Raw genomic sequence first — 23255 nt, 5'->3', positions numbered from 1 at the left:
CAAAATTATGAGGGGTATAGATAGGGTAAATGCAAGCAAGCTTTTTCCACTGAGGTTGGGTGAGACTGCGACAAGAGGTCATGGGTGAAAGGTGAAATGTTGAAGGGGAACATGAGGAGAAACTTCTTCACCCAGAAGGTGAAATGAGTTACCAACACAAGTGGTGGATGTGGATTTGATTTCAACGTTTAGAAGAATTTGGGTAAGTACATGGTTGGGAGGGATATGGAGGGCTATGGTCGATGGGACAAAGCAGATTAATGGTGAGGCATAGACTAGATGGGCCAAATGGCCTGTTTCTGAGCTGCAGTGGTCTACAATTCTATAATGAACAAAGGCTAGAAGTTTCTTTCTTCTTTCTTTATTAATCTTTTTATTGATTTAAAAGGAACATAAATACAAGAATTATCTCAAATATATATATCAATAACAATACAAATCGAGATTGAGATAGACATCATCAAAATCATAGTGTTAAGCTAGTGTATAACATATAATTAAAACAGAAAACAGCAATTCTCCTCTTATCAGTTAGAAGTTTGTAGTACTGTAATTCCTTGCATGCAAGAATTGGGAACGAGATGCCGGAAGTAGTGGCTGAGCTGAGCGCATTAGCAACATTTGAAAGCCACCTGGATAAGTTCATGGATAGGAGAGGCTAAGGGGGCCGTTCGGCCAAATGCAGACGATGGGACTAGCTCTCCGGGAAAGGCACAAGGAGGCGGGAGGGTCTGATTCTAGGAGCGAGAATCTGGATTTAAATGAGAAGTGAGTACCTTTCCACAGAGACCGGTGTTATTTTAATGACCAATAGGCTTGGTGTTTATCTCTCACCCTACCCCTCTGAGACAAGTGCTTGCTCCGTCACGTCGCTGTTTATGGGATCTTTCTGTGCAGACTGATTTCCGCTATCCCTGTATCATCAGCGATTGTGATTTTAAAAAATGCATTGGCTGGAATACACACATTTGTGAAAAGAGTCCTTTTGGGGTTGGGGGTGGGTGCGGAACGAAGTCCCTGATATCGCACCGTAGTGGTGGGAACTTCAGCGCAGGGGAGGATAGTGTCAGCTCCATCAAAACTACAACATCCATGAGACACCGCGCGAGGCACGTCACGTAAATGCGTGAGTGGCGAATCCGGCGATATATCCGCGTCACGTGGCGATGCAGGAAGCAGGTCCGGGACCGGGTGCTGCAGCGGGTGAGTGCAGGGGGAGGTGTGAGGGGTTAGAGGGGGAGGTGTGAGGGGTCAGAGGGGAGGGAGGTGTGAGGGGTCAGAGGGGAGGGAGGTGTGAGGGGTCAGAGGGGAGGGAGGTGCGAAGGGTTGTAGGGGAGGTGTGAGGGGTTAGAGGGGGAGGTGTGAGGCGTTGTAGGGGAAGGAGGTGTGAGGGGTTAGAGGGGGAGGTGTGAGGCGTTGTAGGGGAGGGAGGTGCGAGGGGTTAGAGGGGAAGGAGGCTTGAGGGAAAGGGAATGAGACAGAATAAGAAGGTTGTGGGAGGGAAGGAGAACAAGCTGGCACACAGGTGAGACCAGGTGAAGGGGAAGGAGGGTGGAGGAGGTGGTTGAAGTCAGCCGGGAGGGTTAGGTAGGCAAAAAGCAGGATCTCTGGGTGACCACCCATTTCATTTTGACTTCCCATTCTGACGTGATGCGGTCACTCTCAAGTTGGAGGCTCAACGCCTCGTGTTCTATCTGGGTAGCTTCCAACCTGACGGCATGAACATTGACTTCTGTAAATTTCTACACCCTCCGCCTTCTCTCTTTTTCCATTCCCTGTTTTGGCTTCCCTCTCAACTGGCCATCACCTCCCCTAGGTGCCCCTCCTTCCTTGTCTTCCATGGTCCACTCTCCTCTCCTATCAGATTCCTCTTTCTTCTCCATCTTGTTTTACGGCGGTTGGCACCCAGCTTAATGGTGCATTACCACCACCTTCTGCTCCGGAGTGTGCAATAGACTTACATTCTAAATCCCCTCACCCAATCACACACACACATACCCTAACCCACACTTTATCCTCCCCTCTTTGGCCATCCTAGTACCCTATTCCTGCTTATCTGTCATATCCTATTTTTTAAAAAAACCCTGTGCCCCTTAAGAAAGCTAAAAAAAAAAATACCCTGACCTGTGCTCTCTCACCCATGCCCAGCAACCCTTTTAATGTGAATTCCTGCACCCCCAATTCCCTTAGATTAATTATCATCATCTCTCTCTGTATCCCATACTTCTTGCAACTCAGAACTACATGTTCTACTGACTCCTCTTCCTGACATTCCTCACACAATCCTGTCTGGTGTTTCCCTATCATTTTCAATGGTTTGTTTAATGCACAGTGTCCCAGCCTTAATCTAGTTCACACAGTTTCCTCTCTTCTGTTTCCATTACCTACCCTAGTAACTGCAACACTCTTTTGTATTTGATATAAATGCCTCCCTTTCCCAACTTTCTTGCCACATTTGGTTGATTTTCTTCCCAGATTACACACTTAACCTCTGCTTTACTGATACTAATGTGCATTTCTGTATTTTCTTTCTTTAACGCCCTCTTTGCCAACTCATCCACCCTCTCATTCCCCTTCACCCTCACATGTGCTGGAACCCATAGACATTTTACTTGACCTCCCTGATTTGCAATTCTTGTGACTGACTCAATACTGATTCACTTTCTTTTTTCACTCCCTCCTTTGTTGTTTTCAGTCTTTGAACATTCATTACTTTTCCTCTTTAACTCCTCCATATTTATCCTTGTGCCTCTACCATCATTCATACACACCAAATCCCTTTCTTCCATCAAATCTTCAATTACCTTTCCATTTGGATCTGTAATCGGATCCCCCCACATTGAGCTGTGAGCATTGACATCTGCACACCACACTACTTTATGTCTGTTTTGTCCTTGTATCCTTAATGGACTGTCCAAATCCAACCTTTTATATGGATTCTAGTAGTTAATTATAACCACTGCCTCCCCTCCATATTTATACTCATTGGTACCCCCGTGATCACTCCTTTACAACCACCATTTTGTGCTCCCACCCTCCCAGTGTATTCCACCTTGCATTTTCCTATCTCTTTTAGCTTGAGTGCTTTCTCAAGTTGTTCCTCATTCGCACATCTCACCAATAGGCTGCCATCATTAAGGACTTTTGCAAATACTATTTCCCCCTATCTTATTTGCCAGAGTTGTTGTTAGCACAAATGGGTTAATTTTCTTCATGTGTCCCTAAGCCGTCTCATTAAACCTAATTATGACAACACCTTCTCTCTGAACTTGTTCATCTTCCTCACTTTCAGAGTTCTCTCCACTGTCATTTCTTATTTTATTCCCTTTGTCTCGGTTTTCATTCATCCGTCCCCTCACTACCTCCTCATTCCCTTTACTTCTCCCTTCACAATAATCCATTTCTCCCCGGCTGCCTACCTCTGATCCCAAATCCCTATCCCACTCCTTCCCCACTCTCTTTCCCTCAATCCCCCCTCGTCTTGTCCACCATTACCGGACCTGTGTGAACCCCCCCCCCCCGCCCCGCCCCGCCCCAGCAATTCCCGCTCCTTCCCCACTTTCCCTCAACAACATTCATACACGCATGTGCTCCTATTCCAGCCGCTGACCTCCGGACACCGGATTCCTCCTTCTCCGGCCCTTTACCTTTTTAACCCATTACCTCCCGGTTTCTTACTTCAACCCCCTCCCCCACCTACCTGGCTTCACCTGTCACCTGCCAGCTTGTCCTCCGTCCTCCCCCTCCCCGTTCTTATTCTGGCTTCTTCCCCGTCCTTTCCAGTCCTGATGAAGGGTCTCGGCTTGAAACTTCGACTGTTTATTACCCTGTACAGCCGCTGCCTGCCCCGCTGAGTTCCTCCAGCGCGGGGTGTGTGTTTGTGTGTGTTGCTCTGCATCGCCAGCGTCTGCAGGATTTCCTGTGATGATGATTCCATTCAATATCACTGGCCACCGTGCCCGCAGTGTCGCCTGGACCAGCACTGGTACCCACTGGTGCCCCCCCTCGCCCCCACCCAGTCTCTGCCCCTTGCTACCCACCCTGACCCAGTGCAGCCGCCAGTGGGACCAGGGCAAGTCCAGTGGTGGGCTTTGGAGATCGGGAGGGTGGTGGGTACCAGTGGGTGCAGAAGGGTGTACGTGGGGGTGGGGGATAGTGGATGGGAGGGTGGAGAGTGTGTGGGGGGAGAGTGGATGGGAGGGTGGGGAGTGTGTGGGGGGAGAGTTGATGGAAGAGTGGGGAGTGTGTGGGGGGAGAGTGGATGGGAGGGTGGGGAGTGTGTGGGGGGGAGAGTGGATGGGAGGGTGGGGAGTGTGTGGGGGGGAGAATGGATGGGAGGGTGGGGAGTGTGTGTGGGGAGAGTGGATGGGAGTGTGGGGTCCCTGAGAAAGTGTCCCCACGGAGACTCCAATGTCCCGTCACTGACCCTCCTCCTCCCCTCCCCACAGGGATGAGCGGTGGAAGTGGGCCGCACCCCCGGCGGGTGCTGGTGACGGGGGGTTCGGGGCTGGTGGGCCGCGCCCTCCAGCAGCTGGTGAGCGAAGGAAAGGAGCTGCCCGGCGAGAAGTGGATCTTCCTGTCCTCCGCCGATGCTGACCTGACGTAAGCTGGGTGGGGAGAGGGGACAGCATTTGTCGTGCGGGGGTGAGGCACTAGCTGGGACCCATCCCAAGGGCAACTGTAGGGGAGGGGTACGGAGACGTGGAGAGAGGTGGTGGGATGATGCTTTGGGAGAAAGAATGCCTGGTGGCCCAGTCCTGGTGGGGGTGCAGGAGGTATTCACCTCCAGCAGTCCACTTGGCCTATCGCCTGCATCCCAGCCCCCGGCTGCACCAGGCTTCTTGGTGGTAACCCTTGGGTCGTGGGTTTAGTGGTGGTCGGTATGGTCACAGAGTGATACAGCAGGCAAAAAGGCCATTCAGCCCAATATGTCTATACTACATTGTATAGATGTATTTAAACTGGTCCCATTTGCCCTGTTTGACGCATAACCCTCTAAAGCATCCCTATCCACACTCCTGTGAAGTACCTTTTGAAACCACTTCCTTTGGCATCTCATTCTGTAAACCCTCCACCCTCTGTGAAGAAATTGCCCCTCAAATTCCTTTTAAATCTATCCCCTCTCATCTTAACCCTGTGCCCTCCAGTTTTTGGTTCCCCTTTCCTGGGGAAAAGTCTGAGTGCTCTGCTTCTCCTCAATTTCTACGTGTTTACAGGGTCACCACTCAGTTTTCTAAGCTCGACGCTTGCCCAGCCTCTCCCTAGACCTCAGGCCCTTGAGTCCTGGTGACATTTTCAAATCTTGCCATTCCTCCAGCTCACTGGTATCCTTTAAACGGGGTGACCAAGACAACACACAACTGTCTTAAGAGTGGCCTGCCCAACTTCCAGTGTAGTGTCCCAGCTCCTGCACAGAGTGTCCTGGCAGATGAAGGTGAGCAAGCCCCAACACCCTCTTCACTGACCTGCCCACCATCAGCCTCTTGAACCAGAAAGACAACTCCACTCAACCTCACTCACGCCAGTCCTGCAGAAGGGTCTCGGCCCGAAATGTCGACTGTACTCGTTTCCATAGACACTGCCTGGCCTGCTGAGTTCCTCCAGCATTTTGTGTCTTGCCACGTTCTGTGGACTCACTTTCAAGGTCTCTCAATCTCGTGTTCTCGATATTTATTGTATATTTATTTATTATTTTTCTTTTTCTGTATTTGCACAGTTTTGCACATTTCTTGTGCATCTTGTGTGCGGTCGCTCATTAATTCTGTTGTGTTTCATTGTATTTACTGTGAATGCCTGCAAGAAAATGAATCTCAGGGTTGTATATGGTGACATAAATGTGCTTTGAATTCTGATTTACTTTGTACCCGTGATTCCACTTCCAAGGAATCATTTACTCTTCGGTCTATTCTCTGTTCTACAACACCACCCATTGTCGAGCCATTCACTGTGAAAGTCCAGTCCTTGGCCCACTAACACATCTGATCAAGATTTCCCTGTAATTATAAAGATTAGCTTTACTTGTCACATGTCAAAGCATACAGTGAAATGTGTACGTAGTGTCAACAATCGCAGTTAGAGATTGTGTTGGGGGCAGCCCGCAACTGTCACCATGCTTTCAGCACCAACATAACATGCCCACAACTTACTAACCAAACCAGTACGTCTTTGGGAGGAAACTGGAGCACCCGGAGGAAACCCACACGATCATAAGGAAAATGTAGAAGCCCCCTTACAGCCAGCAAGGGGAATTGAACCCCGATTGCTGGGGCTAGAAACCATTTCGTTAACCACTGACAACCTGCTTAAGACCATGAGACAGGAGCAGAATTAGTCCACTCAGCCCATCGAACCTGCTGCACCGTTCCATCAAGGCCCTCTCAATCCCATTCTCTTGCCTTCTCCCCATAACCTTTGATGCCCTGACTGATCAACAACCTATCAACCTCCACTTTAAATATACCCGAGACGTGGCCTCCCCAGCTGCCTGTGGCAATTAATTCAAACGATCTGTCATCCTCCAGCTAAAAAAAAATTCCTCCTCCTAAAGGGACGCCCTTCTATCCTGAGGCTGTGCCCTCTGGTCATAGGCTCCCCCAGTGTTGGAAACAACCTCTCCACATCCACTCTATCTAGGCCTTCCAATACTCGAGAGGTTTCAAGGAGCTCCCCCCTCATTGTAAACTCTGCTGAGTACAGGCCCAGAGCCATCAAACGTTCCTCATACTTGGCTGTCAATGATTCTACCTATTTTAGTGTCATCCACAAACCCTTTAATGTTCCTCCATTGTTTCTGTTTTATCTCGTTCTACCTCAATGCACTGCGTAATGAATTGTTCAGTGTGCAAGACAAGCTTTTCACTGCCTCGTGACGATAATAAACTAACTCCAATTATACCTTCTCGTCTCGATCTTTGATATAGATGACAAACAACTGTGGGCTCAGGTTCAGGAACAGTTATCACCCTGCAACTCTCAGGCTCCTGAACCAGCATGATAAACTTCATCACCTCCTCTGAACTGATTCCACAACCTACAGACTCACTTTCAAGGACTCTTTACCACTCGTGCTCTCGGGATGATTCATATTTGCACAGTTTGGTTTCTGCTTGTGTCAGTTTTTGTGGATAGTTTTTTTGCAGATCTTTCTATATTAATTTATTTTACTGTGAATGCCCACAAGGAAATGAATCTCTGTGTAGTATATGCTGACGTATACATAATTTGATATTAAAATTACTTTGAACTACGAACACCAGTCCAGTCCAAACAACCTCTCTCCATCTCTCTCTGCTCCTTGCTATCGAGCCTTTTGCACCTTCACAAAAACTTAGCATGTTCGATGGTGTCCCCTTCCGGTGGAGGATGGCGGTTTTCCCGTGGTGAGGACGAGTGTGTCCGTGGTTGGGTGGGAGAGTTGGTGGTGCTGCCTGTGGCATAGCTGGTTGGGGTACCCTGGCAAATGGTTCTGCTCTCTATCCCCTCCCCGGTGCAGGAACGTGGCAGAGACCAGGGCGGTATTCAAGCGCTGTCAGCCCACCCACGTCATCCACCTTGCTGCCAAGGTGGGGGGGCTCTTCCACAACATGGCACACAACCTGGACTTCTGGGTGAGTATGGATCCTGCGGGGGTGGGGTGGTGGAGCGACAGGAGGATCTCCATCCATAGGGAGATTAGGGTTTAACCTCAGAATAAAGGAACCTGCTTTTGGATGACCAGAAGACATAGGAGTAGAACGAGGCCATTCAGCCCATTGAGTTTGTGCCATTCCATCATGGCTGATTTATTATCCCTCCCACCCCCATTCCCCTGCCTTCCCATACAACATAGAGCAGAAGAGCACGCTACAGGCCCTTTGGTCCAGGGTGTTGTATCAATCTTTTACCGTCCATGATCAATCTAACCTTTCCAACCCACACAGCCCTCCATTTTTCTATCATCCATGTACCTACCTCGGAGTCTCTTAAATATTGCTAAAGTATCTGCCTCTACCACCCCCCAGCAATGAGTTCCACACACCTACGACTCTGTATTTTAAAAAAAAACTTACCTCTAACACCTTAAAATTATTGCCGTCCCCCACATTAATAAAGGTGTCATAGGTCTCCCGGTGACCTTTGACACCCTGACTAATTAAGAACAAATCAACCTCCACTTTCAATACACCAATGACTTGGCCTCCAGTCACGTGTGGCAAAGAATTCCAGATTCACCTCCCTCTCGCTAAAGCAATCCCTCCTCATCTCTGTTCATAGAGGATGTCCCTCTATTCTGAAACTGTGCCCTCTGGTCCTCGCCATCCTCTCCATGTCCACCCTGTCCAGACCTGTCAATGTTCGGTGGGTTTCACTGAGATTGCCAGTGAAGTGGGGAGCTCTGTGTACGGCAAATCCAGGAGGTTATCATCACGTCAGGGTTTTCCAGACCTAGAATGGGGTTCACAATCACTGGCATACATCATGGAATTTGTCTTGTGGCAGCAGTATGCTGCAAGACGCAAGAAATATATAAAAAATAAATAGTGCAAAAAGAGTGAGGTTGTGTTCATGGACCGCTTGGAAAACACAGGAGTAGAATCAGGCCATTCAGCCCATCGTCTGTTCTGCCATCCCATCATGGCTGATTTGTTATCTCTCTCAACCCCATTCTCCTGTCTTCTCCCCGTAACCTTTGATCAAGAACCTATTCATCTCTACTTTAAACATACCCAATGATGGCCTGCACAGCCGTCTGTGACAATGAATTTCACAGATTCACCACTCACTGTGTAAAGAAATCCTCTGGCAGAGGGGAAGAAGCTGTTCCTGAAATGTTGGATGTGTCCCTGAGACTACTGTGCCTCCTTGATGGAGGTAACGGGAGGCTGGGGTGTCCCAGGTGGTGAGGGGCCTGAGTGATAGGTGCTGCCTTCCTGAGGCACTGGCTGTTGACAGTGTCCCCGATGGGGGTGCTAGCTGTGTCTCCATACCCTGCTGTGTGTTGGGGGGGGGTGCAGTTTCTGGGTTTCAACCCAGCAATGGAGGGGGTTCACAAAGGTACTGTGAGGCTCAAGAGCCTGAGTTAAAGGGAGAGTTTCAGCTCGCCTGTGACTTCATTCTTTCAAGAATGGGTTTGGGTTGGGTGGATGGGTGAGTGGGGGGTAAAGCTGGAGAGGGGAAATCAAGGAATATGGTGTGGAGCTTGGTTGGAGGAGGGGTGTGGAGTGGGTGGAGGAAGCAGTGGGATAGGGATGGAGTTGGGGATGAGGGGGCTGGCGGGAGGGGCGTTGGAGATGAGCTGGCAAGAAAGGGCAAAGATGAGGGGTCGGCGGGAGGGGCGTTGGAGATGAAGGGGTTGGTGGGAGGGGACTTTGCGGATGCAGGGGTCGGTGAGAGAGGAGGGTGGAGGGGGTGAGTGCATCGGGTTGCTGCAAGGGGTCCGGGTGGACCCAGTAGACGTGGCCCCCAGGACTGACTCCCTGTGGACCCATTCCTGTCCCCAGCGGCAGAACATGCAGATAAACGACAACGTCCTGCAGACAGCCCACGAACACGGAGTGGCCAAGGTCGTCTCCTGCCTCTCCACCTGCATCTTCCCTGACAAGACCACCTACCCCATCGATGAGACCATGGTGAGTCCCGCGTCTGCTCACCCCTCCCTCCTCACCCAGGGCTCAGAGCTTTCTGTGGCGTATCAATAATAACTGGTGAAGGACGAAGGAGACGTACAGTATTTCTTTAGCTCCTGAAGAAGTAGAGGTACTGGTGAGCTTTCTGGGCCCCGACACTAGGATGGTTGAATCAGAATGAGGTTTAATATCACGGGACATGTCGTGATGTTTGTTATGCAGCAGCAGTACAATGTACACAATGAAAACTAAATTATGGTAAATATACACTTACTGTAATTTACAGCTTTTTAAATATATTATTACAATATGTTATAGTAAAAGTTAAATTAAATAAATAGTTCAAAAAGAGAAGAAACAAGTAACGAGGTAGTGTTCATGGGTTCAATGTTCATTCAGAAATCAGGAGGCCGAGGGGAAGAAGCTGTTCCTGATGGTAACAATGGAGAAGGGGGCATGTCCTGGGTGGTTTGGATCCTTAATGATGGACGCTGCCTTTTTGAGGCACGGCTCCTTGAAGATGATTTGGATGCTGCGGAGGCCAGTGCCTATGGGGAGCTGACTGATTTCACAACTTTCTGCAGCTTATTTCGATCCTGTGCACGCCCCCATACCAGACGGTGATGCAGGGCGCATCAGGACATATAAAACATAAAACAATACAGCTCCAGAACAGGCCATTCGGCCCAGTGTTGTGCTGAACCAGCTAAAAAGCAAATCTGAACCACCCAAGCACTGATCCCTCCTGCCTACACAATCTTTGATCTTAGTGTGTTAAAGACCCAGCAGCACAGCATCGTGGGCCGCAGAGCCTGTACAGTTATGTCCTAAATAGTTGTAGATATGTACACCAAGGGACTGGAAGCTCCCCACCATGACCTCTATCTCTCTCTCTCTCTCGTTTAGATACACAACGGGCCTCCACACAGTTCAAATTTTGGATATTCCTATGCCAAGCGCATGATTGACGTTCAGAATCGGTAATCATTGCTTGTTTGTGTCTGACCTCCTCAGCCCAGTGCCCGGATGGCGACGCTGTTCCTGCGCCAGCGTGTGTGCATGCCTGCTGTCTGCATCCGTCTGGGTGGCACTGCTTCGTCCCATTAACTGTCTGACCACTTTTGCAGGGGCTACCATGAGCAATATGGCCGCATGTTCACGGCGGTGATCCCCACCAACGTCTTCGGCACGCACGACAACTTCAACATAGAGCTGGGCCACGTCTTACCGGGGCTGATTCACAAGGCCTACCTGGCACAGAGTTGAGTCTTGGTTGGCGGTAGCTATTAGTGTTTGTGCTCGTGTGAAGAGTAACCTTTTCCTCTCTGGTTCTTGTCTGATACTGCCTTCTGGCCTTTCACTTTCTGTCCGGTTTGGGGAGAAATGGTTTACTGTTGTCACACCTAAAGCACCACAGCGCATAAATGATCCCTTTGCCCATCTGAACAGTGACAGCCTGTTCCCTTCTACCTGCATCCAGGCCATGTCCCTAACCAAACTTCACTGAAGTGTTTCAACTGAACAGCCATCCATCATCTGCATTAGCAGTTTGTTCCAATCTCACACCACCCTCTAAATGAAGAAATTCCCCACCAGGTTCCCCTTAAACGTTCCACTTTTCACCCTAAATCTGTAACCTCTAGTACTAATCTCACCCAACCTTAGAGGAAAAAGCCTGCAAGCATTCACCCTATCAAATCTTCCCCCCATTCTCCTGCGCTCCAGGGAGTAAAGTCCTAACCTGTTCAACTTTCCCCAATAGCTCTGGTCTTTAAGTCCTTACCACATTCTTGTAAATGTCTCTTGCACTCCTTCGATCTCATTGTCTGTCCTGTAGGTAGGTAACCAGAAATGCACACCATTCTCTGAATTAGACCTAACCAATGTCTTATGCAATTTCAACATAACATCCCATCGCCTGTACTCGGTACTTTGATTTATGAAGGCCAATGTGCCAAAAGCCTTCTTTACGACCCTATCTACCTGTGACACCACTTTCAATGAATTATGGGCCTGTGGTCTCAGATCATTTTGTCCTACCTCACTCCTCAGTGCCCTGTTGCCTCCCGTGTAAGACCCAACCTGGTAGGTCCTCCCAAAGTACAGCACCTCACACTTGTCTGCGTTAATCTCCATCTGCCATGTTTTAGCCCATTTATCCAGCTTCCTCACTGTCCACGACACCCCCACTCTTGGTGTCATTGCAAACTTGTTGATCCAGTTTACCACATCATTGAAAGTATTAGTAGAGATGGTAATCAATAATGGACCCAACACCAAGATATGGTGAAAATCTTTTATTTGTGTGCCACACAGACAGAACAGTCCCTGCATAAATACTGTGGGGTGGCCCAGAAGGGAAACAATGCAGAACAAAGTGTTGCAGTTACAGAGAGTACAGTTTGGGGGTCAGGATGAAGTACACTGAGCTAACAAGAGTTCATCTTTAGTATACAAGAGTCTGATAGCACCGGGACAGATCCTGTCCTTGAGCCCAGTGGAATGTACTTTCAGGCTTTTGTATCTTCTGCCCAATGGGAGAGGAGAGAGGGAGAATGTCCTGGGGTCTGTGATTACACAGTGAGAAGTGTAGACAGAGTCCATAGAGGGGAGGCTGGTTTCTGTGCTGTGCTGAGCGCTGTCCACAGCTCTCTGCAGTTACGCAGAGCATTGCCGTACCAATCCAGATAGGATGCTTCCTGTGGTGCATTGCTAAAAGTTTGTGAGGGTCAATGGGGAAGTGTTGAAATATGTGTGGCAATGTGGCATTTTAACTTCTGCTGAATGCCACTGGCCTCGGACATATACGGTCTGGCCAATTAAAGGGGCAGTTTGCTGACAACTCTGTGTGAGGGTTTTCCGTCACGTCCCCTGCCCATTCCTCCTTCCTGTCTGCGGCAATGGAGAAAAGGTCTGTTCTGGGTTTGAGTGAAGAGGGAGAGCTGTATTAATGAGCCCCACCCCATGGGCTGATCCAGCCTGGCTCTAACCCTTTTCTGTTTGCTTCATTTGTAGAGAACAACACCCCCCTGGTGGTGTGGGGCTCGGGGAAGCCCAGGCGACAGTTCATCTACTCTCTGGTGAGTCACTGGTGGCGGCAGCTCCTGGGGCTCCCAAGGTCCGGTAAATCTGATGGGGGAAGGGTCTCTCACGCCCTCTGGAACCTCTCCTCGGGCTCTCTGCAGAACCCTGTCCCAGTGTCCCCTCCCTCCCTGGGGAATCCAGGAGTCAACATTTATTACTCAGAGACACAGTTTGGTCAGCCCTGGGGAGACTCCTTGCAGAGGGTGTGGGGACTGAACTCCCCTGATAAGTGAACGAGACCGGTCCAGGGGAGGAGGCCAGGCAGCAATACGCTGGCCACCCAGGTTCGATTCCCACCGCTGCCCATAAGGATTTTGTCTGTTCTCCCGGGTTTCCTCTCACAGTCCCAGGGACATATCGGTCACTGTAAACTGTCCTGTGATTTCGGCTCGAAGGGTCTACTCTGTGCTGTATCTCAACAGATAGAGGTAATCACAGTGTGGAGATAGCCCTTTGGCCCACTGATCCCATGCTGGCCACCAACTGTCCATTTCCATGAATAGCATTCTACTCCCCCACCCCCCCAACCCTCCATTCTCCCACTCAGAGGAAATATACAGCCGCCATTTCGAGCCATACAGTCAAAGCAGTGCATCAGGCCTTCGGCCCACAATGTTGTGCCAACCCACTTTAAGAACTAACCTTTCCCTTGCCATAGCCTTCCATTTTTCTTTCATCCATGTGCCTCGTTTAGCACATTCCAAATACCCACCACTCTCTGTGGAGGTGGGGGGACCTTGCCCCTCACATCTTTGAAATTACCTTCTCTCCTTAAACGTATGCCCTCTGGTATTAGACATTTCAACCCTGGAAAAACATACTGTCTGCCTGCTCGATCTATGCCCCTCAATCTTAGAAACGTCTATCAGATCTCCCCTCAGTGTCTGCCACTCCGCAGAAAACAACCCAACTCGGATTTGCCATTTCTGCCCTGGGAAAAAGTCCCTGGCTGCCCACTCAATTGATGCCTCATCAACTTGTACGCCTCTATCAAGGCTCATCCACGGCGGTTCCTTTCCCTTCCAGGACTTGGCTCGCCTCATCATCTGGGTCCTGAGGGAGTACCAGGAGATCGAGCCCATCATACTGTCAGGTGAGTGGCTCTACCTGGTGACGACTCCTGCCCTGCTCGTACAGCCCTCTTTCTGTACCTGATGCACAGTACAAATGCAGGTCCCTGCAACAACGCCAGGTCTGTTCTCGTTCCCTCTTCCCATCCCCCTCCCAGCGCATTCAGCGGACATCTCCGTACTGCAGTGTGCCCTCTTGTTCGGAGCTGTGGGGAATGTCGGGACAGCATCAGGGGGTTCTTTGCCGTGCGTCGAATGTATGTTACAGCACAGTGTAGATCAGTCTTTCCCAACCTTTTTGCCCTGGAGGAACCCTTAAAATAATTTTCAGGTGTCAGGGAAGCCAGGTGTGAAAATTATTGTATCTACAGCTCATGGTACGTTAGCAAGTTGTAATCGAAAAATAGAGTATGAATTTTTTAGCCAACTTTTCTTGGAAAAATAAAACAGATAGTTAAGCTCACCTTACTTTTCTTGAAATTAACCTCTTCCTTTCCCTTCCATAAATTTTAAAAACTCATAAGGCAAACAATAAGTGTCTGTTAAATAACTGACTTAAGCCAAAAAGGGATTTAATTTTTCTAAATGTAGGCTTGATAGATTTAGTTTAAATAAAGGTTGTAAAATTATTTTAATTAATGCTATTTAGAACATAAAAATTTATTAATGATGTTGAACAGTAAAGTTAATAAGTCAAAGCAATATGAATAAAAATATAGTCTGACAACTTTATACAAGACTTTGAAAAAGTGACATGATCAGGCTCAAATATAGGCCTAGCATGTGAAACCTGTGCTTGGTTTTTGCTGCACAAATACTCAATTCTGGATTGAACTTGAGATCAGTGTATACAGATTTCACTTTCAACTGAAATGAGATGATTTCTATCCTTTGGTTATTAAACAAGGAAAAGCTTGCTCATACATGTAAGTTGAAAACTGCAGCAAAATGTTCATTGCTTTCCTATGAATGGCAGGATACTCTTCTTTCACAGAAATCCAGAAGTTGTCCAGGGGCAGGTCAGTAAATCTCATCTTGAGTGCACGATCAGAGTGCAGCTCACAAAGTTCTTCCTCTTCTCCCAAAGTCAAGTCCCTCACCCAGTCATACACTGGTGTTGAAAGGGAGGAAAGATACTGTTCAGTTTTCTGCAGTTCTTCCAGGCAGTTTTTAATAAGATTCAAGACTTCCTGCTCCTTCCTCACTCTCAGGCCCAAGCAGCAGTGGAAACATTTCAAGATTTCCTTTTGCAACATGATTTTTCCAAACATTGTTTCCTTTTAAATCCAAGAATCTTGTTACTTGAAGTCAAAACATTTTCTCCAGGGGCTTGCAGGGACTTATTCAACTGGTTCATATGATGAAAAATATCTGTTAAATATCATTTCTGCAGCCATTCTTCATCTTCAAAGCACTCAGCAAAATCTGGCCTACTGTTTTCTTGAAAGTTCTCCTGCAATTCACTTTTCTGCTCAAACACCCTGTTGAGAACTCTCCCTCTTCTAAGCCACTGGATTTCCATATGTAGCAGGAGATTGGTGTGCTCTTTGTCCAGGTTTTCAGTTTTTTTTAAAAAAACATTCTAGAGTTAAGCATTTTCGTAGCATTATCCAGAACTATTTTCCATTTCACCTCCAAGAGTTTTTGACATCAGCACCTTTGTGAAGAAAGCAGTGTGTTGTGACAACATCAGGATTTTCTTTTTTTTAAACAAGAGAAATGAACCTCTCACAGAGCCACCCATTGAAGGGGCTCCATCATAACAGATGAAAATACAGGTGCTCCAAGACAGATCTTTTGTTTCCCAGATATGAAGACAAAACATTAAATATATCTTGACCTTTGCTTGTTTCGGGCAGTTCTCTAAAGTTTTCTTGAATTTCACCATCATTTACAAATCTTACAAATTCTACAACATGATACTTACTGACATCAGCCTGGATAGAGAAGCTGTTGTTTTTCAGTGTATCACACAAAACCTCTTCAGTGTTATGTGTCATGTCATCAATACGTCGACTTATTGTACTGTTTGAGAGTGGCTGCTATTTTGCCCAAAGACCATGCAAGAGCCCGTTCTCAAGCTACCATGTGCAGCTCACGCACAGAGGACGAGCTACAGGCTGCAGTCACAGTTCGCCAAGTCTGCAAGGGCTTTCAGGTTAATGGTCAGTCTGAAGTAAACAATGATCCTCCATCAGAAGCCCCCTTGTGGCGTTTACCACCCACCTGGGATCACCATTGGGCAGTGTCATCTTCAACGAGGGACGTTGACAATCGACTCACCAGAGCCAGCAGTGCCATCAGGTGCCTCCAGAAACGTGTGAAAGAACCACCAGCTGCATCTGTCCACAGATATCCAGGTGTACAGGGCTGCCGTTGTCACAACACTGCTATACGGTTCCGAATCCTGGGTCTTGTACCGCGAGCAAATCTGGCCATTCGAGCACTTCCATCAGCGCTGCCTCCGCTCCATCACGGGAATCAGCTGGCAGGATCGTGTCTCCAACAACGAGGTTCTGGAGAGCGCTCAACTTCCAGGCATTGAAGCCACTTTGCTGCTCAGGCAGCTCCGCTGGCCAGGCCACGTGTCTCACACGGACAACTCCAGGTTACCGAAAGCACTGCTCTACGGAGAACTCTCTCAGGGCAGGAGAGATCGTGGTGCCCCACGCAAGAGGGGCAGAGACCAGCAGCTCTCTCAGGCAAATATCGAGGTCAACGAGTGGCAGCAGCTAGCTTGTGACAGAGACGCTGGAGAACACTGATCCACAGCGCAGACAAGAATTTTGAGGAATCCAGAAGAGAGACCGCTGAAGAGAAGAGGAGACGCAGGAAGGATGCGACTGTCCAAGCGCCCACATCCCAGCTGTTCCTGTGGCCCTACCGGTACTGAGCCTGCAGATCCAGAATTGGCCTCTACAGTCACCAACGATCGTGCCGTATCTTCTTCCCTCCTGATCTTCGCAAGCGAAGAACCAGCCGTCATCATCATTGAATGTGAAACCTTTTCAATTTCTCGTACTGCATCTCGTCCTAGCATTTTACCCACTATAATTTTACATGCTTGCATTATTAGGTTCTCACCTACTGTGTGACTTTTCCTTTTCTGGATAATAAATTCTACTCATTAACACTTCGTTACTGACTTTATTAGCAAAAGCTTTACTCTTTGTTTTAAGATTCCAATAGTGAAATAATCTGTGCTTTTACATGTCATATGGCTATGATTTATAGCTAAGTATCTTTTCAATTTTGCTGGAGCCATTGCTACATTTGTAAGTTTTTGCCATAGACTAGGCACAGTGCAATAGGACAACTTGGATTACCAGTCCATGTAAAATCCATTGATAAGTAGCTTTCATTGGGAAGATGGACTTTTTCCTGTGTTGTTGCATTAGTGCAGTCAAATAACTAAGGGTTGTAGTTCTAAAGCCACTACATTAGACTCAGATATTAGATGGGCTAATAAAAATTTTAAAATGGACGAGTCCATTTAACACTTTGAAAAGTCACTTCATGCTCCTCATCAGCCTACTGTCCTCCCCTCTGTACAATACAACACTCACCAATTACCAGCCAACCGTCGTCCTCCTTCGTGCAATACAGTGCTCACCAGTCTGTTTAACCCATGTGATGGGACGGTGTTCCCCCACCCCCCCAACAGCCCCAAGCAGGTTGCAAGGGTGGTGAATGTCCGGCCAGTGAGCATAATGTTTGTGTGTTTCTGTCCACAGTGGGAGAAGAGGAGGAGGTGTCCATTAAGGAGGCAGCGGAGAGTATTGTGTCGGCCATGGGGTTCAAAGGTGAGGTGATTGTATCCTTCACTGTGGGTGCGACCCTTGTTCAATGTTCTCATGGATTTGAGCCGTGGCTCTGTTGCTGCCGCTGACAAAGGTCAGGCTGCTGAACGGGAAGGGTACAGCCCTACCCACTGACTGTCAAACTCTTTGCTCAGCCCGTCACTGGTCCGCCAACACCAGCAGCTCCTGTACTGTTCGTTGCAGTGAATCAGCGTGCACATGCACTCACAGAACGCTGGAAGGACTCAGCAGGCCAGGCAGCATCTGTGGAAGGAAATGAACAGTCAGCGACCCTTCATCTGGACTGGAAAGAAAGGAAGACATGGCCATTGCAAAAGAGGTGAGGTGGGGGGAGGGATGGGACAGGACAGGTGACGGGTGGATCCAGGTAAGGGAGGGATGTGATAGGCAGATGAGGGGAATGAAATGATGGAAGCTGGGCTGTGATAGGTGGAAGTGACAAAGGACTGAATGAGATTGAATCTGATGGGAGAGGACAGGAAATCATGGAATGGGGGGAGGAAGAGATCTGGAGGGAGGAATGTGTGTGTGATGGGAAAACAGCTGCTGGGGGGGAAGAAGGGGTGGGATTAAAAGGGTAAAGGAGGAGAGCGGTTACTGGAAGTTGGAGAAATCGATGATTGAAGATGAGATTAACTTTCTTCGACAATGGACATTGGAACATGCAGTGAAAGGCGCCATTTTGTGTCAACAACTGATGGACTCTGAGGACGTGCTGGGGGCAGCCCACAAGTGTTGCTACGTTTCCAGCCCTAACATAGCATGCCCACGATTTACTAATCCTGACCCACATGTCACTGGAATGTGGGAGGAAACCCATGCAGTCATGGGGAGAACGGACAAATTCCTTACAAGACAGCAGTAGGAAATGAGCCCAGGTCACTGGCACTGTAATAGGGTTACCCAAACCACTACGTTATAGTGCTGCTCATCCCTGTCCATTAGGGAATCTTGTGCTTCACAGCTTCTCCCAGTCTGTGGCGGTGGGTAGAGCCGTTGCCTCACACACCTGGAGACCCGGGTTCGATACCAACCTCCGGGGCTGCCTGTGTAGAATTTGCTCATTCTCCCTGTGGCCATGTTGGTTTCCCCAGGGGCTTCAGTTTTGGATCCCAGTACAGGCCTTTCAGCCCACAATGTTGTGCTGGCCTTTTAACCTGTTCCAAGATCAATCTAACTTTTCCCTCCTACAGAGGCCTCCAATTTTCTATCATCCATGTGCTGATCTAAGAGTCTGTTAAATGTCCCTTATGTATCTGTCTCTACCACCACCCCGGCAGCTCCTCACCCACCGTGTTTAAAACAGAAAGAAACAAACTTGCCTCTGATATCCCTCCTATACTTTCCTGCATTTGCCCTGTGGTATTAACCGTTCCTACCCTGGTGAAAGTCGTGCACACTTCTCATCTCCTTTGAGAAAGGCACTTGCTCTGGTTTCCTCCCCCATCCCAATGAGGCGGGTTTGGTGGGTTAATTGTCACTGGTGTATGGGGGTAGGGGAGTTGTTAGTAATGTGGGGAGAATTAACCGGGATTAGTGTAAGTAGGTGGTCAGCACAGGATCAAAGGGCTGCTGGGCCCGACTCCAAGCTGTGTGCTTCTTTAATGCTGAGCCTCCAGTTTGACACGAGCAAGTCCGACGGCCAGTTCAAGAAGACGGCAAGTAACAGCAAGCTGAGGAAGTACCTGCCCAACTTCCAGTTCACCCCCTTCAGCCAAGGTGAGTCACCCCGCCTTTGTCCCTTCCCTTGGTCACCTGGCCACCCCTGACTGCCGGATCCAACCCTGGTCCACCCCACCCCACAACATGAGGCGTGTCCCCAGCACAGGACACAGTCACCTGCTTTGGGGCATACCAGCAGCTAAAGTGCCCTGCACTTCCTATCTCGTTTTTGCTGTCCAAAATGCTTACCTGAGTTGGTCCCATAGCCTTCTAAACCTTTCCTATCCATGTACCAGTCCACTTGTCTTAATTGTAGCAGCCCCTACCCCACCTCTAGCAGCCCATTCAAAAATCAGCTTTATCAGCACTGACTTGTATGATGTGAAATTTGTTGTTTTGTGGCAGCTGTAAAGTGCGAAGATACAAAAATTATGAAATGGTGCAAAGGAGGTGTGTTCATGGATATTTTTGAAATCTGATGAACATAGAACAATTACAGCTTACAGCTGGCCCTCCGGCCCACAATGTTTTTAACCTGCATGAAGATCAATCTAACACTTTGCTCCCACACTGCCCTCCATTTTTCCAGCATCCAAGAGTCCAAGCCTCTTAAATATCTCTAATGTAGCTGCCTCTTCCAGTCTTTGACAGGACATTCCATACATACACCACTCTGTTTAAAAAAAAAAGTGACATCCGTCAAACTTTCCTCCAACCACCTTAAAACTCTGCCCCCTTTATTAGCCATATCCACTCTATGCCTCCTATCTTATATACCTTTATCAAGTCACCTCTCATCCTCCTTCAAGAGCAGAGCCCTAAGCAGAACAATATTCCAACTCTTACAACACTTTTCTAGGAGCTGTGTTGCTCTAGTCTGACCAGAGCTCAGCTATCAATTTATTATTGTGACAGGTACCAAGATACAGTACGGACTTTCTAGTTGTTTGCCCCAAGTATAGCCAAGTAGTTAAAAGAGAAACAAAATGCTGAAGGATCTCAGCCTGAAACAGCGACTGTTTATTCATTTCCACAGACGCTGCCTAGCCTGCTGAGTTGCCCCCAGCATCTACAGAATCTGTGTTACAGTTGGGGTAGTGATAGAGGCTGATACACTGAGATGTTTAGATAGGCACCTGACTGTGAGGAAAATGGAAGGATATAGACAGTGTAGGTAGAGGGGATTAGTTTGGTTCAAAATAAATTTATGATTAATGTCACTATAATTACGCAGAGATCCACGGTAGAGCAAAGAAATAGAATGGAATCGTAATAGAGCCAAAAGTTCAATTGTCATTCAAGTGTACATAAATAGTGTTTCAAAACAGCATTCCAAAAGACTTAAAACCAATGGACAATCTGTGCAAATGCAAAAAGAAAAACAAAATAAACAATAACTTAAGGAAATTCTTGCTGCTCTGCTGAGAGTAACGTGTGTTTTCATGAAACAAGCGGTGGGCTGGTGCGAAGGGCCTGTTTCTCTGCTCAATAACAGATGCTGTTGCTTGTTCTGTTGCAGCTATCAAAGAGACCTGCGAATGGTTCGTCGCCAATTACCATGCAGCAAGAAAGTGACAGAGAGGGGGCTGGCTGCTCGTTCTCACGGATCTGGGTGATAAGATAGTTTGGGAATAGATGGAGATACAATTCACTGTAGTAACGGGTCTAATCTGAGAAGCAAGCAAGACAGCAAACCCAGATTTTTCTTGTATGGAATCTCCCAGTGCAACCCTCCCCCCCCCGCCCCCCCAAAACACCTGGTGTATGCTGCACCCCAGAACAGTCACAACTCTGGTCAGACGCAGTAGCCGCAGGAGGGCCCTGCGGAGTGTGGCCGAGGAGGATTTTACTACCTGCTATCTCCAATAATAAAGGGATCATTTAACCCTTTCACTGATTTAGTATTGCTGACTCGGTTTCACTCTATTCTGGTTGTAGGCTTCACTATGGGGCTGTGTACTGACTCCATTCTATTGCTGGAGCCCACTATCACTGAACTTCAGCAGAGGGTCTGTCTCCCCACTGCCCCATCCCTCTGCTCTGAGCTACACTGCAGTCCTAGGGGTGGAATCTATGGCTGTTAGGTAATATTCACCATGTCTTCAGGAGGTTGCTGTTTAAGGGTGGAGCACAATGCTCCACTTTTGTACAGTGATTTAAATAATAAATGTTGGATACTACCAATCCAGTGACTGAGTTTATTTATTTCAAGATGCAGTGTAATTTCCAGCCCGACAACCTACCAATGTCTCCCTCCCTCATCACAGGACAACTTGCATCTTTTGGAAAGCAGGAGGAAAGTGGAGCACCCAGAGACCTCCGGCCATGTGACACCTGCCCAGAGACCCCCCCCTCCCCCCCGGTTTAGTGACCATGTCCTCTGACTGCAGCAGATGATAACATCCCAGCCTCACTGCTGGCAGTTTGCACAATAAGGTTCTAAGGGACCTAGAACAGGGGGTTCCCAACCTTTTTTATACCATGGACCCCTGGTAATAACTGAGGGATCTGTGGCCAAGCAGTTGGGAACCCCTGGTCTAGAACAAAAGATCACAATCTTGAGGATGCGAGGGGAGAAGTTCTGATGCTGCAGGTATAACGGGCAAGGATCGCTGCACTGGAAGAGGATGTGGCGGGATGAGAATGGATTAGTAGTTCTTTGCTTCTTGGTGATGGGGACTGCTCACTGGGATCTACTGTCTGAGAACTTGTTATGGAGAGTCTGCACCCTGCTACTGAAATGTGAAAGCTAACCTCACAACCATTTGTGAGTAGAACATAGAACAGTACACAATGGGAACAGGCCATTCAGCCCACAGTGTTGTGCTGAACCAGCTAAAAAGCAAATCAAAAACACCCAAACACTAATTCCTCCTACCTACATAACTCTACCAATCTTGGTATCATCCACAAATGTACTAACCCACTCAACTAGGTGTTCATCCAGGTAACTTAGATACCTCACAAACTGCAGCAGTCCCAGCAGAACACCACAATTCACCAAGATATCCATGCATCTTAATCTTCTGAATTAGCCTCCCATGAGGGACTTCGTCAAAACGCATTACTAAAATCCATCACCTTGTCAAAAAACTCAACCAAATTGGTAAGACACAATCTGCCCTCTCAAAGCTATGCTGGCTCACCTTAGACCATGGGTTTCCAAGAATTTTCTCCAGCAATTTCTCTGCAACTGACACAAGACTCACCAATCTATAGTTCCCAGGATTCTCCCTTCTTAAATAGAGGTACAACATTACCACCCGCCAGTCTTCTGGAGCCTCACCTGTGGCGAGAGGGGACACAGACACTGGTCAAGGTCTCAGCAATCTCATCCTCTTGCCTCCTTCAATAACCTGGAGACTTATCCACTAAATACTCATTAGGAGGCCCAACATTTCCTGCCCTTGACCTCTAAACCCCCCAATGTATTTATACACTCAGCACTGATCTGCTGGTCCTCCACATCCTTTTCCTTTTGGGATGGAATTCATCCAACAATTGCAAGGCCATTCTCACATGCAGGTCTAGGGCCAGGATGTTGCCAGGCAAAACTTCTTGGGTGTCAATCTCTCAGAAGATCTATCCTGGGCCCAACATATTGATGCAATTATAAAGACAGCACGCCAGGAGCTATACAGCAGATTCCAGTTAACTGGGACACATCAGGACCAGTACATTTTGGCCCAATTAAGCAGCCACCCCAATTAGCTGAAGTTTTGTGGAAATAGTTGAAAGGTTTTTTTTTTTGAAAAAAAGAGGCAAACTGAGTAACAGTGTATTCATGGCTTGGCTTCATGAGTGAAGACTTAGGAAGGGGGCTGCCCATGTCTGCTGCAGACTCGCTGGTGGCTGACGAGACCAATACGGGACAGGCAGGCCCAGCCACATTGACTACAATGGAAATTCTGTTTTGGGTTTGGTGCTGCTGTGTCACGGTTCTTCCTCCTCCTTTTGTCCTCAATGCCAGCCCTGCGCGCGTTCTCGAAGGAGGTGACAGACCAGTAAATGGT

At 48.1% G+C, this 23255-nt stretch overlaps 2 protein-coding genes across 2 annotated transcripts in view; one reads left to right on the top strand and one right to left on the bottom strand.

Moving 5' to 3' along the window:
- The first annotated feature begins 1123 nt into the window (after positions 1 to 1123).
- On the top strand, positions 1124 to 21421 carry gfus.1 (GDP-L-fucose synthase, tandem duplicate 1). Its single transcript, XM_072254234.1, has 11 exons — positions 1124 to 1203; positions 4449 to 4602; positions 7493 to 7607; positions 9480 to 9608; positions 10512 to 10585; positions 10733 to 10866; positions 12621 to 12685; positions 13716 to 13782; positions 17494 to 17573; positions 19200 to 19299; positions 20762 to 21421. Exons 1-11 carry the CDS (start codon positions 1167 to 1169, stop codon positions 20815 to 20817), a joined length of 1011 nt encoding a protein of 336 aa, XP_072110335.1. The 5' UTR covers positions 1124 to 1166; the 3' UTR covers positions 20818 to 21421.
- The window catches only part of bmb (brambleberry), a 71343-nt gene continuing 61312 nt past the window's right edge, over positions 13225 to 23255 (bottom strand). The window contains exon 13 of the mRNA XM_072254228.1: positions 13225 to 17823. The gene's annotated coding sequence lies outside the window, so the exon portion shown is untranslated. The remainder of the gene's footprint in view (positions 17824 to 23255) is intronic.

This window comes from Mobula birostris, chromosome 3, assembly GCF_030028105.1.
Source record: "Mobula birostris isolate sMobBir1 chromosome 3, sMobBir1.hap1, whole genome shotgun sequence".
Classification (NCBI taxonomy): domain Eukaryota; kingdom Metazoa; phylum Chordata; class Chondrichthyes; order Myliobatiformes; family Myliobatidae; genus Mobula; species Mobula birostris.
The sequence above is the reverse complement of the archived record's forward strand: the minus strand, read 5'-3'. Positions and strand labels throughout refer to the sequence as shown.

Coding starts and splice junctions, on each gene's coding strand:
- gfus.1 (XM_072254234.1), top strand. CDS start 1,167: ATGCAGGAAGCAGGTCCGGGACCGGGTGCTGCAGCGG. Junction 9,609..10,511: donor ACCCCATCGATGAGACCATG/GTGAGTCCCGCG, acceptor TCTCTCGTTTAG/ATACACAACGGGCCTCCACA. Junction 10,867..12,620: donor CAAGGCCTACCTGGCACAGA/GTTGAGTCTTGG, acceptor CTTCATTTGTAG/AGAACAACACCCCCCTGGTG.